The 13,905-nt window shown below is 41.4% G+C and overlaps 1 protein-coding gene across 2 annotated transcripts in view; it reads right to left on the bottom strand.

Annotated features, from left to right (window-relative positions):
* The window catches only part of RASAL2 (RAS protein activator like 2), a 101,622-nt gene that overhangs the window by 27,287 nt on the left and 60,430 nt on the right, over positions 1–13,905 (bottom strand). For both annotated transcript variants that reach the window (XM_031049945.2, XM_005150195.3), the window contains exons 4-7: positions 13,256–13,365; positions 3,067–3,220; positions 1,414–1,512; positions 49–603 (exon numbers count right to left, since the gene is read on the bottom strand). In XM_031049945.2, coding sequence (XP_030905805.1) covers positions 49–603; positions 1,414–1,512; positions 3,067–3,220; positions 13,256–13,365 — 918 coding nt within the window. The remainder of the gene's footprint in view (positions 1–48; positions 604–1,413; positions 1,513–3,066; positions 3,221–13,255; positions 13,366–13,905) is intronic.

Below are 13,905 nucleotides of genomic sequence, written 5' to 3'. Positions count from 1 at the left end.
GATCAGCAGCAAGAGGTAATCATTTTGACAGGAGATGCCTGTTCTTACCTTAGCTCTCCCAGTGCTCTGAAGAATGTGCACCAAAGCGCAAGCCATCTCTTCCTTGTTCCTAACACTGATCACAGGTTCCAGCACAGAGCAGAGCATAGTGTAGTTGCTGGTAACAAACTCTGCAAATTCTTTGTACTGCTCCATGGGCAAGATGGTGATGGTCTGATAACGGGACTTTATCCGAATGGAAGGTCCCCCTGATTTCCCTTTGTTGGGTGTAGGAGTGCTGACTGGGTACCATTTTTCCACAAATTGGCGACCGGTTACACTGGCCATGGGAATGTTGACCAGGCCTACGTAATTGTTCTTGTCCTTTTTCTTCTTCTTCTCCACATCCTTGTAGATGTGAACTGTGATGCTGTGAAGAGGTGGGAGACTGTAGAACTCAAAGTGCTCTCCCCAGAAAATGTTATCTGCTTTTGTTTTGCTGGTGGTGCGGGCAAAGAGAGTGTCATCGAGGCACAGCTCACAGAAGTATTTCTTCTTGGGCGCCAGGTCCTTTGCTTCAATGATCCAGAGGCGGAGCACATTTTCAGCTCGACGGCAGTTGTCCTGTGCAGAAGAAATAGCTCAGCTTGGATTCAAAATCCCTGAAAATTGAAGATTCTGTCTTCTAAAACAGTAGCAAAAGGCTGCCTTTTATGTCCAAGGTAGGGACAGGGTCAGAGTTCAGAATGAGATTCTCTGATCTTCAGAACTTCTAGAAAATCAGACATTTTCTAAACCATAGGGGAAGGGCTGTCTTTTGTATGGTAAAGGTGGGGACTAGAACATTTGTCTCCTTAAAAAGTTCTATCCGAAATGCTTTAGAAAACAAACACTCCACACAGGAGCCCTTCAAAGCTGCTAGACTGGTGTGGCACACCATATTGTTTACTCTTGTGAATAACTCTAAGGAAACTGTCAGTCTGTCCCTCAAAGGTAGTATGCCAGCTATGAAGGTGACTTATCAGACATTTCCAAGCTGATCAATAACTTGACCCCCATTCTCACTCTGGCTCAAATTCCTTTTGGTCCTGTTTCAACACACACACAACCCCCCCTTCTCCCCCAACTGTGCCCCCACAGTAAAACATGAAACCTATGAAGACATGATCCATCCTTCTGAGGTACGCGGTATCAGAAATCCAGTTTGAAACATCATAAGCACAGTCTGGGGCAGGTATTAGAAAGCACACTGACATGTATTTAATTCATTAAAGGTTTGACTTACTAGAATAGTACACAGCAGCTTTCTGATACACTGATGAGTGGATGTCTCCCCAGACTAAATTAATTGAGGATGCATCTGTGCGAAGCCCTGGTACATCCAGTCATACGATCTCTATTCCCCAGTAGCCTTATTTCCACAGTTTTTGTTACCTTATTTGGCTGCACTGTCCTGCGTAGGTTTTCCATCCACTTGTCTCTCTCTGCTGCAGAGGAACAACTGAAGCATTTACTGCCACTGGAGTAGGTTACCTGGAACGTACGAATGACAACCTGAGTTCAGGCAAGCCTAGGAGACATGTAAGAGGCTGCAAAAAGCAAGGAAGATAAGCAATGCTTGAGCAACAAAGTAAACACTAAAAAGCCAGGAAAACAATATGGGAGCCTAGAAGGCAGAGAGGTTAAAAGGCCCAAGAATGAAGACAGAAAAAAAACCCCTCAGCTTGAATTAATGTGACTGAAGAAGCATTTGAGGAGCACCAAAAGCTTCTCTTAAAGACTTTAAAACAAGGCTTTAATCAACCAGTTAATTTTTTAAACACTTGTTAATTGATCCACAGCTATTAAACACTTGCAGTTTTCCCTGTTAAGCCCCAGAGGCAGATGATGCAGATAGCATAAGGACCAACAGAACTAAACAGTGTATTAGTATAAGGCAAAACACACTGGAAATGGTGTCTTCAGGAAATAGAAAATATTTCCAAGGGTCCATATATTATACAGCAACCAAAGCAGCTGTGCTCTGATCCAGCCCTGATGCTCAATACCATACATACTGAAACTTTGGTTTCAATGCAAGAGGGAACTACCTTGGTTTCCTTCACTTTCGTGTGGCCTGACAAGCTTAGTTTACTCTTTCTAGTCATTTCTGCACACAATTAAAAAGCAGTTTGAGGCCACAGTCTCAGAGCTAAGTTATTGCCAGTTTTTTCACTCAACCCCCCAGATTGAAACAAGCTGGAAAGTGCTTCCAACCAGAAGAATGAGACGAAGTGAACAGGAACAGTTCCTGGATGCATCCCGAGGGAGAAGAGCCTGATATGCTGGTTTTCTGCCAGAGCAGTTTTCCAGGTTGTAAACAGATCTTTGTTCCAGAAGTTCAGACACATCTGACTAATCCTACTGAAGACAGACTGTCACCCGTCACTGCCATGACAGATTATGATGGGCTTAGATGCATCCAAATAGCACACACGAATATGCTGTTGGTCCTGTGAATTAAGGACTGTGCTCACACAAACAGCCTGTTTGTGAAGCAAAGCTAGGAGACATACAGTGCTGTGCTGCAGGCTGTGCTGAAACAGCAAGAGAATCTTTTTGCATCCTGCTCCATGGTGCAATGGACATGACGGCGGTTACTGAAGCTTCTCCTTTAGCAACTGGAGAACAGGCTGAGCTAATGGAAGGGGGCTCTGACTGGAAATCATATTTGTCAGTTCCAGTACACTGTCTAAATTTAATTTCAGGTGAATTTGGAGAGGATGAATACACAGCTTATGAACAATAGTATATTCCAACCTTACATTTGCATGCAAACTACAACTGCTTAGATATTTATCAAATTAAAGAAATTTTTCAACTAGAAGATACAGTAATTGAAAAAGATTCCTCTCCATTGAGTGATTGATGCCATTAGCCTCAAGGACTTTAGAACTGCGTGCTGGTTAGGCAGCCCGCACCCAAACCTCAGGATAGCAGTGGCTGCTCATCTGTTCTCCAATTACAAAGTCACAGAAATGCATACTGCAAGGGCTCAGACCGACTGACAGCATATAATTGGCCGTGTGCTTGGAGGGCGTTCTTTACCTCAAAGCAGAAGTCTTGTCCAAGGATACTGCTGTGAAGTGGCTTGACAAAGACTTTTTCTTCTGACCCAAGATCCAGGGCTTCCACGGCGCTGCCTGGGCTCAGTAAAGACTCATGGGAACGGGACTCTTTCAGCTTTGGCAATCCACGTGACCTGTAGGAGAATAAAGCGGAAAGGAAACATTATTTTTCTCACAATTACCAAAAGAGCAGGCGAGATCTCAGAGAAAGCTGTAGCTTGTTGGTGTTTATTCAGAACAACTTCTACAATTAATCTGTAAACCTTATGAAAATAACAATAGGCCAGTAATCACGAACTCCTAAGGAAATACGCAGCTACCCAAGCCTAGGAAGTCCATTCCCACTGACCTAGAAATTGTAGCTTCTGAGACATAAGTGAAAGAAAAGCTGCAAAACAAAGTTCAGCACTTAGCTGTTGAAATTTGAAAAAAAAAAAAACATAGATAGGTTTTTGAATATATTGCTGAAAATATTTACTACTATCTGGATTACTAAATCAATGCTGTGCACCAACAGCAAGAAGCATGCCAATTTCTAAATGTCTAAACCAATGCAGAATGATAGCTACTTTCATTATAGCAGACAACCCTTCCCAATATGCTTTATTTTTCTTACTATACAAAGCCTTTACAATAAAGTAAAAAAATGCAGTTTCCCCCTTCACAGTGATTAAGTCAATCGCCCACATTTAAATTTTTAATTTTGTTCTTCAGCTGTTCATTCCAGTTTTAAGGTTTTTGTTTGGTTTTTATTTTTTTGTTACATCTCCATTCTCTTTTAACTTCCCCTCACTCACACACAGTGCTTCTCTTTTTCAGTTGACTGTCCTGTAAATCCCTGAGCTTGACCAGAGCTGGCATCTCCCGAACTCACAGAACCTTTATATCAAGGCAATCTTCCCTTTGCCCCCACCAGTTCTTGATTAGTTCTCAAAAACATATCCTTCCTTCCACTTCCATGGCTTTTTGCACCCAACTGTAACATTATAAAATGTGCTCTAACACTTTTTGTATACTCCCAATTCAATGTGTCCCAAATCTGTGCATAGGAGGGTGCTCTGCTGTCAGCACTGTAAAACATGCTCAATTTACAGGTAACAGTGGTTCCCCCTGTGCTCCAACTCCAAACTGACACCTGAACTGTAAGCTTCTGCAGCGAAGTCATATGATAATTTAGGCACAACTAGCAGTTCTACTTCAGAAGGTAAACACTGCGCACACATTTTTCCTCTAGCTGTAACTCAAAGCCTTCACAGATCATGAACAAGGAGGAAAAGCAGAGTCCCAGCTTAGCAGAAAAGGAGCTGTTAACCTGGCAGGTCCAGATTTTGACAAAATATTGAAGCTCTTGCTGGTCACTATCCCTGTTCAGTGATCCATGAAAGTCTGTCCATAAATACAGCTGCACATCTACCAAGTGTGACTGAGCACAAGGAATAGATGTGAAAGTAGAAAGGCATCAGTTGTCTGCACATTATTCAGAGAAAAGTGATGCTCAGAAATGATGCTCTCTCACCTGTGTTTGTTTCCACAGTAGTTCCTCTTTTCTTCAATCCCCCTTATCAAGGCTTAGTATCAAATGGAAAATGTTTTAAAATGTATTTATGGAGCACTGAAAAGCACAGCTACCTCTAAGACCTCCTTTATTTTGAAAAATAAGTAGTTTTTATATACCTCTCTCACATATCTTATAAAAAAAATAAATTCCTCATTTTGTACCCTTAGCAAAATCAAATTCCTTCTAGCCTTAGGCAATTCTATGGGGAAACACAGAGAAAAACCCCCACCATTTGGAAAAGGCATATTCAGTACCTCTAAAGCTGCTTAATAACTTGGTATCACAAAGGATACATGTAAAGCAACAAGCAGAGTTCATCTGACTGCTCTTTTGTACAAAATTAAATGCTGAAGGTGTTCTGGTAGATTCATGTATGATAAGATTTATTAAACAGTAAGAGAGAACTTTGTTCCCATTTAATATACTGAATGACCTAAGAGCAGGCAGCAAAAACCTTTCATCAGAGGGATATTACAAAGACACTGATTTCAAATGCAAAACAACAGCACTGGTACAAATGCGTTGGCTGCACTGTGCATGCTTTGTTATAACAGGTTACAGCAGCAGCTGTACCAACGCAAACTGAAAACCACAGCCATGTATAATTGAACACTTGCTGCAGTTAAGGTAGGGCAAGTCTAAAATAAACACACCACAATACATCACTTTAATATCATCTCTGCAAAATCCTCTCTAATTTCTCCTCTCAAGAAAGCACTGCTGAGGTCACTTGGCTTCTGTCCCTATCCCAAACTCTCAGCAGTTCCAGTCCTAACAAAGTACTTCACTGCATGATGCAGGGGAGCTGGCTGGGAGCCTGCAGACAACTCCCGTCTTAGCTCCTTGTCAGAGAAATAAAGCATGGAGTGGGCATAAAGAGAGGGAAGAGGAGGGAAATAAAAATAATTGGCAAATAAAGGAGAAAGAAAAAGAGATTTTACAAATCCCAGTTAAGCAAAAGCTGCACTTGGAGTACGACAAATAGAGCACACCTACATGGAACAATTATACAGCCACTTAGCAGTGCATCCCCAAATCATAGCGGTGCCACATGTCACAGCCCTTCCTTTCAAACTCCGTGCTCTGCGCTACATCTCAGACAAGAAGACCTGCCAGGAGAGGAAGAAAGGCACCAAAATCCAGGAGGAACTCTTCCTCAAGCCTTAGGTTACAAGTTTCAGACGAGCATCATGCCAGGCAGATACGCTGGGGCAAGAAGACAAGTCACAGCCGCACCAATAAAGAAATCTGTCTCCGTCTGCTGCGCTCCCACCCGGCCCTGCGGGTTCCAGGAAGAGGCTCCCGGGTGCGTGTTGCTATGGAGCGGCCTCCTGTATGGAGATTAGGGGGAGCCGGCAGCCAGGAGAGGCAGCAGGCGCGGGGAGGCAAAGGTGACCTCTCAAGAAAGAAAGCAGTCCCTCCTCTTCCTTTATGAGACCTGGACGGTTAAAGACAGTGGGAAAGACGGAGGCATCGCCCGCAATGCCTCTCAAACAGCCTTTGGGGACAGGACAAGGGCAAATACAGGTACACAAAGCAACTGTACTCCATGCCTCTACATCCAGTCTTGCAAGTTAAATCCATTGGTAGCAGCTATTCTGCTTTACTGCTCTTGTAACTAGTTAGCTTTGTACATTTTGTTTTGTTGCAGATCATGGCTAATTTTGTTGACTCAGGGTCCGGGGGCTGAGGAAGTCTGTCTACAGCAATCCCTTGAAGTTACCATGTTTAAAACAGCTCAATAAACTGATTAAGTGGCTTAGAATTGGCACTTTGTCTTCCATAAACACCAGAGTAAAGTTGTCGGTATGATGCAACCACATGCATTTACAAACACAAGTACATGCATTTGTAAGCACCATGGTATGCATTTCATCTATTGATAGATTTGCAAAACAAATCAGTGACTTGTGCTTAAATCAGCAGCATCCCAATCAATACAGGCAACAATTATACAGAAATAATAGTTCTCTTATGCTTTAACACCTCATCTGATATTCTGATGCTGTAAGTAACACTGAAAGAAAATTACTTGCTGGCTTCCATTTTTTTGGCCTCAGAGATGCCACTAACTTACTTCCCAGCAAATGTCCAGCAAATGGGCTGGATTAACAGGGTCTTTCCTGTATTAGGTAGGAAGCTACTGGTAAAATTAATATTGCTTAGAGTGTCTGTTAGGAGGGAGGTAATCCCAGAGAAGCAGATTACTGTAAACAGGAAGATCACACATGCAAAAGGTGGGGGAAGGGTTGTTTGTACAAATCTGTTTCTGTTAAACAGCTCCATTAACAACACAAATCCTGTTTTAAATAACAATTAACTTCCAATGATCAGCTTCTTTCCACTATATAGAAAGACAAAAAAGTTGCAAAGGAATGACTTAGGAATTCAGAGCAAATAGTTACGAATAGCACCAAACAATTCTGACATAGGTATTCTCCATCTTTTTTCCAATAAGAAAAGCAGGTAGAGGAGGAGCATATCAGGGAACGTTTTAAACTTCTCACCTCTTTTTACATGTTCTGGAGTACTGGTCTTGAGAGCTGCATGATTCCCTTCTAAATCAGAGCCCAGTCAATGCCCCAAACCACTGACCTGGCAGCAGCATGCAACTGCCACTGAAAAAGATCTCTTCAACAACACCATCTTGCTGGCCCAGCCCCAAGCTGACCCTCTGTCCTTGCACACCATCATTCAGTAATTTTCCACTACAGGAAGATCTCAGTTGTAAGCCAGGAACTAGAAACCTCTGGCTTTCAGTGGCCGCCCATGGCATACAGCAACCTATTATCTGACTCCTATTATACTCTACTGTCGATAAGGCATGTAGGATAAAGGGTTAAACTCTTAATTGCTCTGGTTATGAAGCTCTCCTGCTGATTTTGACCTATTTAAAAGCCAACCTGCAAAGCACAAAACACTTTCAATTACTGAGCTTTCCAGGGAGAGCACTATATTGCTTGGAAAACAAGCCTGTGGACATCCATAATAAAAAAAAAAAATAAAAAGTATTTGTATGGAAATGACCTAGCAAGGAACAAATCCCATAATCTGTTTCTTTTACTCAAGTGGTGCGAAGGCAAAGAATTCTGAAAAGTGTTTTTTGTTCAGCCCAAGAACGCGACTAAAGCCACATCTCCACTGGTTTTACGAGAAACTGTACGTCCGCATGCTTCAAATAATTCCAGCACAATACCCGTGTGTTTAGAGACACTCCCCAAGACCAGAAAGCTGAATTCAATACTTAGCCACTCGCAAAGTCGCAGGAGAAAGCTTGGACTGTAGTGAACTTTCTGCTCAGCGCTGCTATTCGAAATCCCAGCCCTGCTGAACTGGACCCTAAGGTCGACATCATCGGCAATATACGGGTGTGCTCTACCAGTGCTGCAGCATCAGGTTTCCCAGTACAAGTGTTCATTTTGCAGGCACCACACCCCACTTTGTTTTCCAACTGCCAATTAGTAGAATATCATATTACTTGGTCAACAATTCTACAAGTCTAACCAGTTCCATTGTTAATTTTTTCTTTTAAATCAGAAACTTAAGAGTAACTTCTTTAGATTCCAGTTCTGCTCAGCTGCAGTTAAACACTGGCTTTTTCTGCACATACTGCTTTAGCCTTCCATTGAGATTCTGGTCTTTTCTTGCAGGGCCCTACCCGAAGTCTTGTTTGAATCCTGGGTTTGCAAAGCCCTCTCCTGCCCGCCTGCTCTCCCTACAGATCGCAGCTTGTCTAACAGACATCTCATATGGTGCATCCAAACAGGCTGCTGAATTCCATAGCGGTAGCATTCTCTTCACTCTACTGTAACTGTGGTCTCTGCTATGAACGTTTCAAATTCTTTTGTTTTGCTGAACCAGAGATGCTTAACTGACTTGGTTTCATTTCACTAAGAACTTTATATGCTAAGAAATTTATAGGTGAATGCTGTGTGGATGAGCCCAGCATCTGCAGAAAAGCACCAGCCATTAAAAAGTATATTTTTATAAAGGGATCAAGTGAGCCTGCAGGTGGGACAGAGCAGTCTAGCGTGAAGATGAAGGAGAAACAGGCTTAAGAGTGAGATCTTTTTCAGTTTTCACTGACAAACAAATGACTGCATAAGGACTGAAAGAACTGGCTGAAACAAATACGTTCATCAAAACAGGAGTGAGACGTCTCTCCGGAAACAAACCACTCCTCCCCTTTCCCTGTACTCCAGTAGCAGATAGAGCTGCTGAATGAATACAGGCTCTGAGTGAGTCAAGCCTTAGCAACATATTGTGTAACACAGATTTTTATCCTTACATCTAAATCAGGATAAAAATCACCCACTTTTTTTTAAAAACCAGCATTAAATTATAATGAATGAGTATGAAAAACATGGCAAGATTTATTTCTATTATTTATGCGATCTGTGCTATTTTCATACTGCAAAGAAACCAGGAAGGAGAGAGGAGCGAGAACTTACCGAAAGTAGAAAAAGCTGTCATTTGAGCAGCGATACCGTTTCACCATGAACCCCAGAGCCATGGCTACCCTCTTCCCTGCAACCTGCTGGAGCCCATTCTGAGCAAACACACAATGGATCCTGTGCTCGTCTACGACTATCTGATAATGCCATAAAATGACTTTTAGTAAAGCAGGAGGATTCCCACGTGGCAGTAAATCCCAACAGGGCAAAACCCTCCCAGCTGTCTGCAGAGCTTTATTGCAGTTGCTGAGACCATATGCAGCCAGTCTCAACCATTTTTGCTTCCTCACCATAAACAAAACTGAGGCAAGAACTGTTGGTCTATTTGGAAATACTCTCCAATTCCTGGCTGCAAACTGAAAATATTAATTTGGTCTCTCCTTTCAAATGTAATTTTCCTTAAGTCTTTTCTCATGCTTTTTAACATGTTTTATGTATTACTGACACTGAGAAAATGTTAAAGACAAACGTGTGGGTTGAAGTGCTCAAAGAATGCTGTGGGAAACAGGCTAAAAAAGCTGTGAAAGATGAGACAGTAACATGGTGCCAGATAGCCTCATGGTGAGAGCTGTTGGTAACTTGGTGAGATGTTGCACTGGCCACATATTTGAAGAGCTTCATTCACATCTGGCATGAGTCATAACTAAGCAGAGTCTAAGACTTCTCATGTGAAGACAAAACACAAGTTTTCAAGTACAACAGACCACCCAGCAAACAATATGAAGCTGGAGTGATAGAAGTGATGAGCACTACAGGCTGAGAGGTTGTGGATTTCTACATGACTCCTGGATGCTGAGCCATGGTGGGCTTGTAGGGTGTAGCACTGTAGTGCTCTCCTCTGCCCATCCACTAATCCAGACATACTAAGTTAAAAGCCAGCAAAGCAGGCTTGCCAATTGCTTTCTGCTGAAATAGAAAATCTGATTACAAAACAAATATGCAATTTAGCTCCATCACTTCCTCCTTACAGCATTTCTGAATCTTTTCTATTTTAAATCAACTCTGAACAAACTGCATCCATCCTTTGTCACCATCCGACATGGCATGCAGTGTTAACAATATTCCAAATCTTGATGCGCATGAGGATAACTAATCTTCCTTACTCCAGAATTTTATAGGTATTTATCTATAAACATAACCTGTTTCTTAACAGGAGCTAACACTACAAAAGCATGAGAAAGCAACTTGACAGCAGCCTCTATTTGCTTCTAATCCTTGCAGGGTTGTAATTTATGAAGTTGTATAACACTTTCTTTGAGACAGGGTTCTTGAATTTGTCAGAGTAAGAAAAGGTTGATGCTATCAAGTAAATCTGGCCCTGAAAACCTGTATAACACCATGACATCAACAAGAACCACCTGCTTAAAATGGGAAAGGGCTGACTCACAGGGGTAGGACAGGAAAGTTTTTACTGCAACAGATAAAGACACTTAGAAAAAGCAGGGAGAGCAGAAGGTGAGAGAACGGCAATTCCCTCTCATGAATTAAGAGTCAGATGCTCCGTATTACCTTCTTTTAGGCAGAAACAGTTGTCACTGATTTGTCCTATTGGAAAAAATCCCAAACAACAGCATAGTTCTAAAACACAAATCAATCTTTTTAGCCTACTCTTTCCTCCAACCCATATCCTCCCAGAATACTAATCTGTTCCTCATCTTCAGTGTTTCATTCCCACATGGTCTGAGTTGTTTTTCCTGCTGTTCTACCCACCAATTGCATTTTACAGGCACCCCTAGATAAAGAATGAAACATGGGAGGGAAGGCAGAAATTACCGGCAAGTTTCACTTTACAGTGGTACTATTTTCTTTATGGTTTCATTTATAAAATACCATTAGAAAAGTAATAGCTCTAACCATAAACTTTCAAAGTTGTATATCCAATTGGACTGTCTGATTAGACCACAAATGCAAAGACAACGCCTTTAAACCTTCAGATCTTTCCAACAAAAGGTAACTACAAGGTTGAGTAGTGCTGTTATGCTTTCTTTCAAAAAAATCCCAAAACCAAACCCAAAGACCAAACCACCTCATCAGCAAGTTTTGACCCTCATGGGCAGCATGAGGCTTCCAACAGAGCTTGAGGTGAGACTCATGCTTTTGAACAGCTATACTTTGTGCAAAGATTTATCTCCAAGTAAAATTGATCTCAGCTAGCTTTCCACATAGCTTGACTACTCTCATGTGATCTCCCTTGCCTCCAAACTGTACCCTCTGTTCACTTCAGCAGATATACCTCAGAGGAGGAAGGACACACAGACCAGTATAAAAAATGCTTCATTCCATTAGTAGCAAATAAACATACCAAGTCACAAAATCCTCAAAACACTGTTCCATCTCCCGCCCTACAGATGCAAGATGCTTTGCTATAAGACTAGTATAGAAGGCCAAAGGGAATATGACTGGAGGGAATGTAAAGAGCAACCACCAGCTTGTCCCTGTCTAACATCTGGCACATCACTGGCTTTCCAGAGCTTGTTCCTCCAGACCTCTGCATGGAATCTGTCACTGGAACTTCTCAGTTCATTTGCTCCTGCATCCTCCTTTTTAAATCCTTGCCAAGGAGACATAAAAGGACTGACAGAACAGACCAGCTATGCTTAATGCTATCATGTCATGCAATGGATTTTATGCTTTGCAAGCCATCAAAGAAAATCCACATTTCATTCAAGTCTAGTTGACAATTCATTCCCACACTGGCAGAAGTAGAGGGGAATCTGGTTTTAACAAGAAGACAGCTTTGCTGTGTATAATGTTATGTCTTAAACCAAAGTTGTGGAGATTAATTGCAGCTAAATTTATTGGCTTTCCCAGTACCAACAGCATTTCCATAACACTGCAAAAGGAAGTGTCAGAGTACCAAGTTAGGGAGAGACAAATATATTATTTATGGCAAAGAGATTCTTGCATTACAAAACTTCAAGCAAAACTGACTACAAACAACAGTATTTTATCACATGGTGGTTATTTAACAAGTTATTTTATCACATGGTGGTATTATTTAACATGTTTGTGCTTACTGAGTTGCTTTTTATAGCTACATTGTAAGTCCCTGAAAACACAGACTTATAACAAAGCTTGTCTCAAAACAGAGTGGACATTACTATGACTATAGTAATCGCCCATATCCTTGGTCACATTTGATAAACAGCAGTCTTTTCTGCACCTCAAGAAGTTAACAAGACCTCTAACATCGAAAGCCTTGCTATCTCCATGATTTTATGGTTCTGACTTTCAGATGGAGGAGACAGCACCACTGATTGAAGCAGCACAGCATGACAGATACAACTACTGAATTCAACTCAGCTAAAGGAGAAGGGAAAATGCACTAAACTGTAGAATCACAGAAGCCTGTCGTGGCCTTAAGTACAGAGCAACCTGTTTTTTTTCACTCAATGTAGTTCTCCTGCTGGGCTACTGTGGAACGTAAACCAGGGTAATGTTTAATAAAACAATCAAGAGATTTTACAAATAATTAGGAAAAACTGGTGTAAGTGCTTTTGCTTGCCTTATATACAATTCATTCCAGTCTGAACTGCCAGCCAAAAACTAAACAAGTAATATACCAAATGGAGCACTAAGATGGTCAGAAGTTACTGAGTTTTCCTGCTTTCTGAAAAACAGACCATCTGTTCACTGTAGTAACACTACAGTACCTATACAGTAGACTGACATTAGCAAGGATTCTTAATGTGCCTGAACTGCACCACACGTCTCTGGGCTTTGCCGGTGCTAGCGGAACTAATCTGCTCTCACTGACACAATTCCTCATATCAGCACTGATCTGCAGGTAAGTATTGCATTCAACAAGGCAAGTTTCTCTAAAGCTGATCAATCCAATCGTTTTGTATAATGAAATTTAAAGTCTTAAAATATTTAAAACATTTGCAGAAAAAGGTATTTGAGTCCATATGCTTAACCTGAACCTTTTGTCAGATATTAAGAACATCAGAAGTTTCTAGTCCTGTGTCAGTAGTGCACTGTATACTAAGTAACTTCTAACATGTACTGGAGTCAGCCCAAAACCCCACCCATCTGTGAGTTTAACAATAAATCCCATTCTTTGCTCTCATTCTGAGTGCATACACTTTCTGCATGCAGCTTCTGCAAAGTGCTTCTGAATTAGGAGCAACTGTTTTGGGTGATGCATTGAACCTTACCTGTCATCAGCATTGCGGAGAGATGGGAGACGGAAACTTGTGTTCCTGTCCAGTTTCGACTGACTCTTTGTCCTCTTGATGGACCCTTTCAGGCGTTTACTGAAGAAGCCCTAAAATGAGAAGTTGCAGAAGTGAAACAGGGAAGCTGATTCCAGTAATAAATCAATCAGTGCACTGTCACTGAGTCCAAACTCGGCAGTGATTCCTGCTGACAACAAGCTGCACTGGGATTCCTGTGAGCAGAAAGGTAGGGCTAGATTGCCAGTGACAGTTCCAGTATGTGATAGCTTCAAATTGCAGTAATTAGCACTACTCATATTACAGGTGCACTTCAATGAATTCCAACTATTACACAAGAAGATTCCCCCCCATCCTTTAATAGAGTAGTCTTAGCTGTCAGTATTTGTTCCTACTTGCCCTTCATACGCTGTATTTTTAATTCTTGGTCAGATTAAAAGTGCAAAATGTCTTTTATTATGAGCTGCTATTGCACCCACAGTTACACCCAGGTTTTCCTTTTTAATTTAGATATAGCATGTTAAGATTTACAATAATTTGTAATTTTAATACAAAATTGAACCATTCAGAGTTGAAAATTTCAAAAGAGTTCATGTACTAGTGACTTCAGATACTAGTTCTGGTATTGCTTT

This window comes from Melopsittacus undulatus, chromosome 6, assembly GCF_012275295.1.
Source record: "Melopsittacus undulatus isolate bMelUnd1 chromosome 6, bMelUnd1.mat.Z, whole genome shotgun sequence".
Taxonomy (NCBI): Eukaryota; Metazoa; Chordata; class Aves; order Psittaciformes; family Psittaculidae; genus Melopsittacus; species Melopsittacus undulatus.
This window is presented reverse-complemented; position numbering and strand designations above follow the sequence as displayed.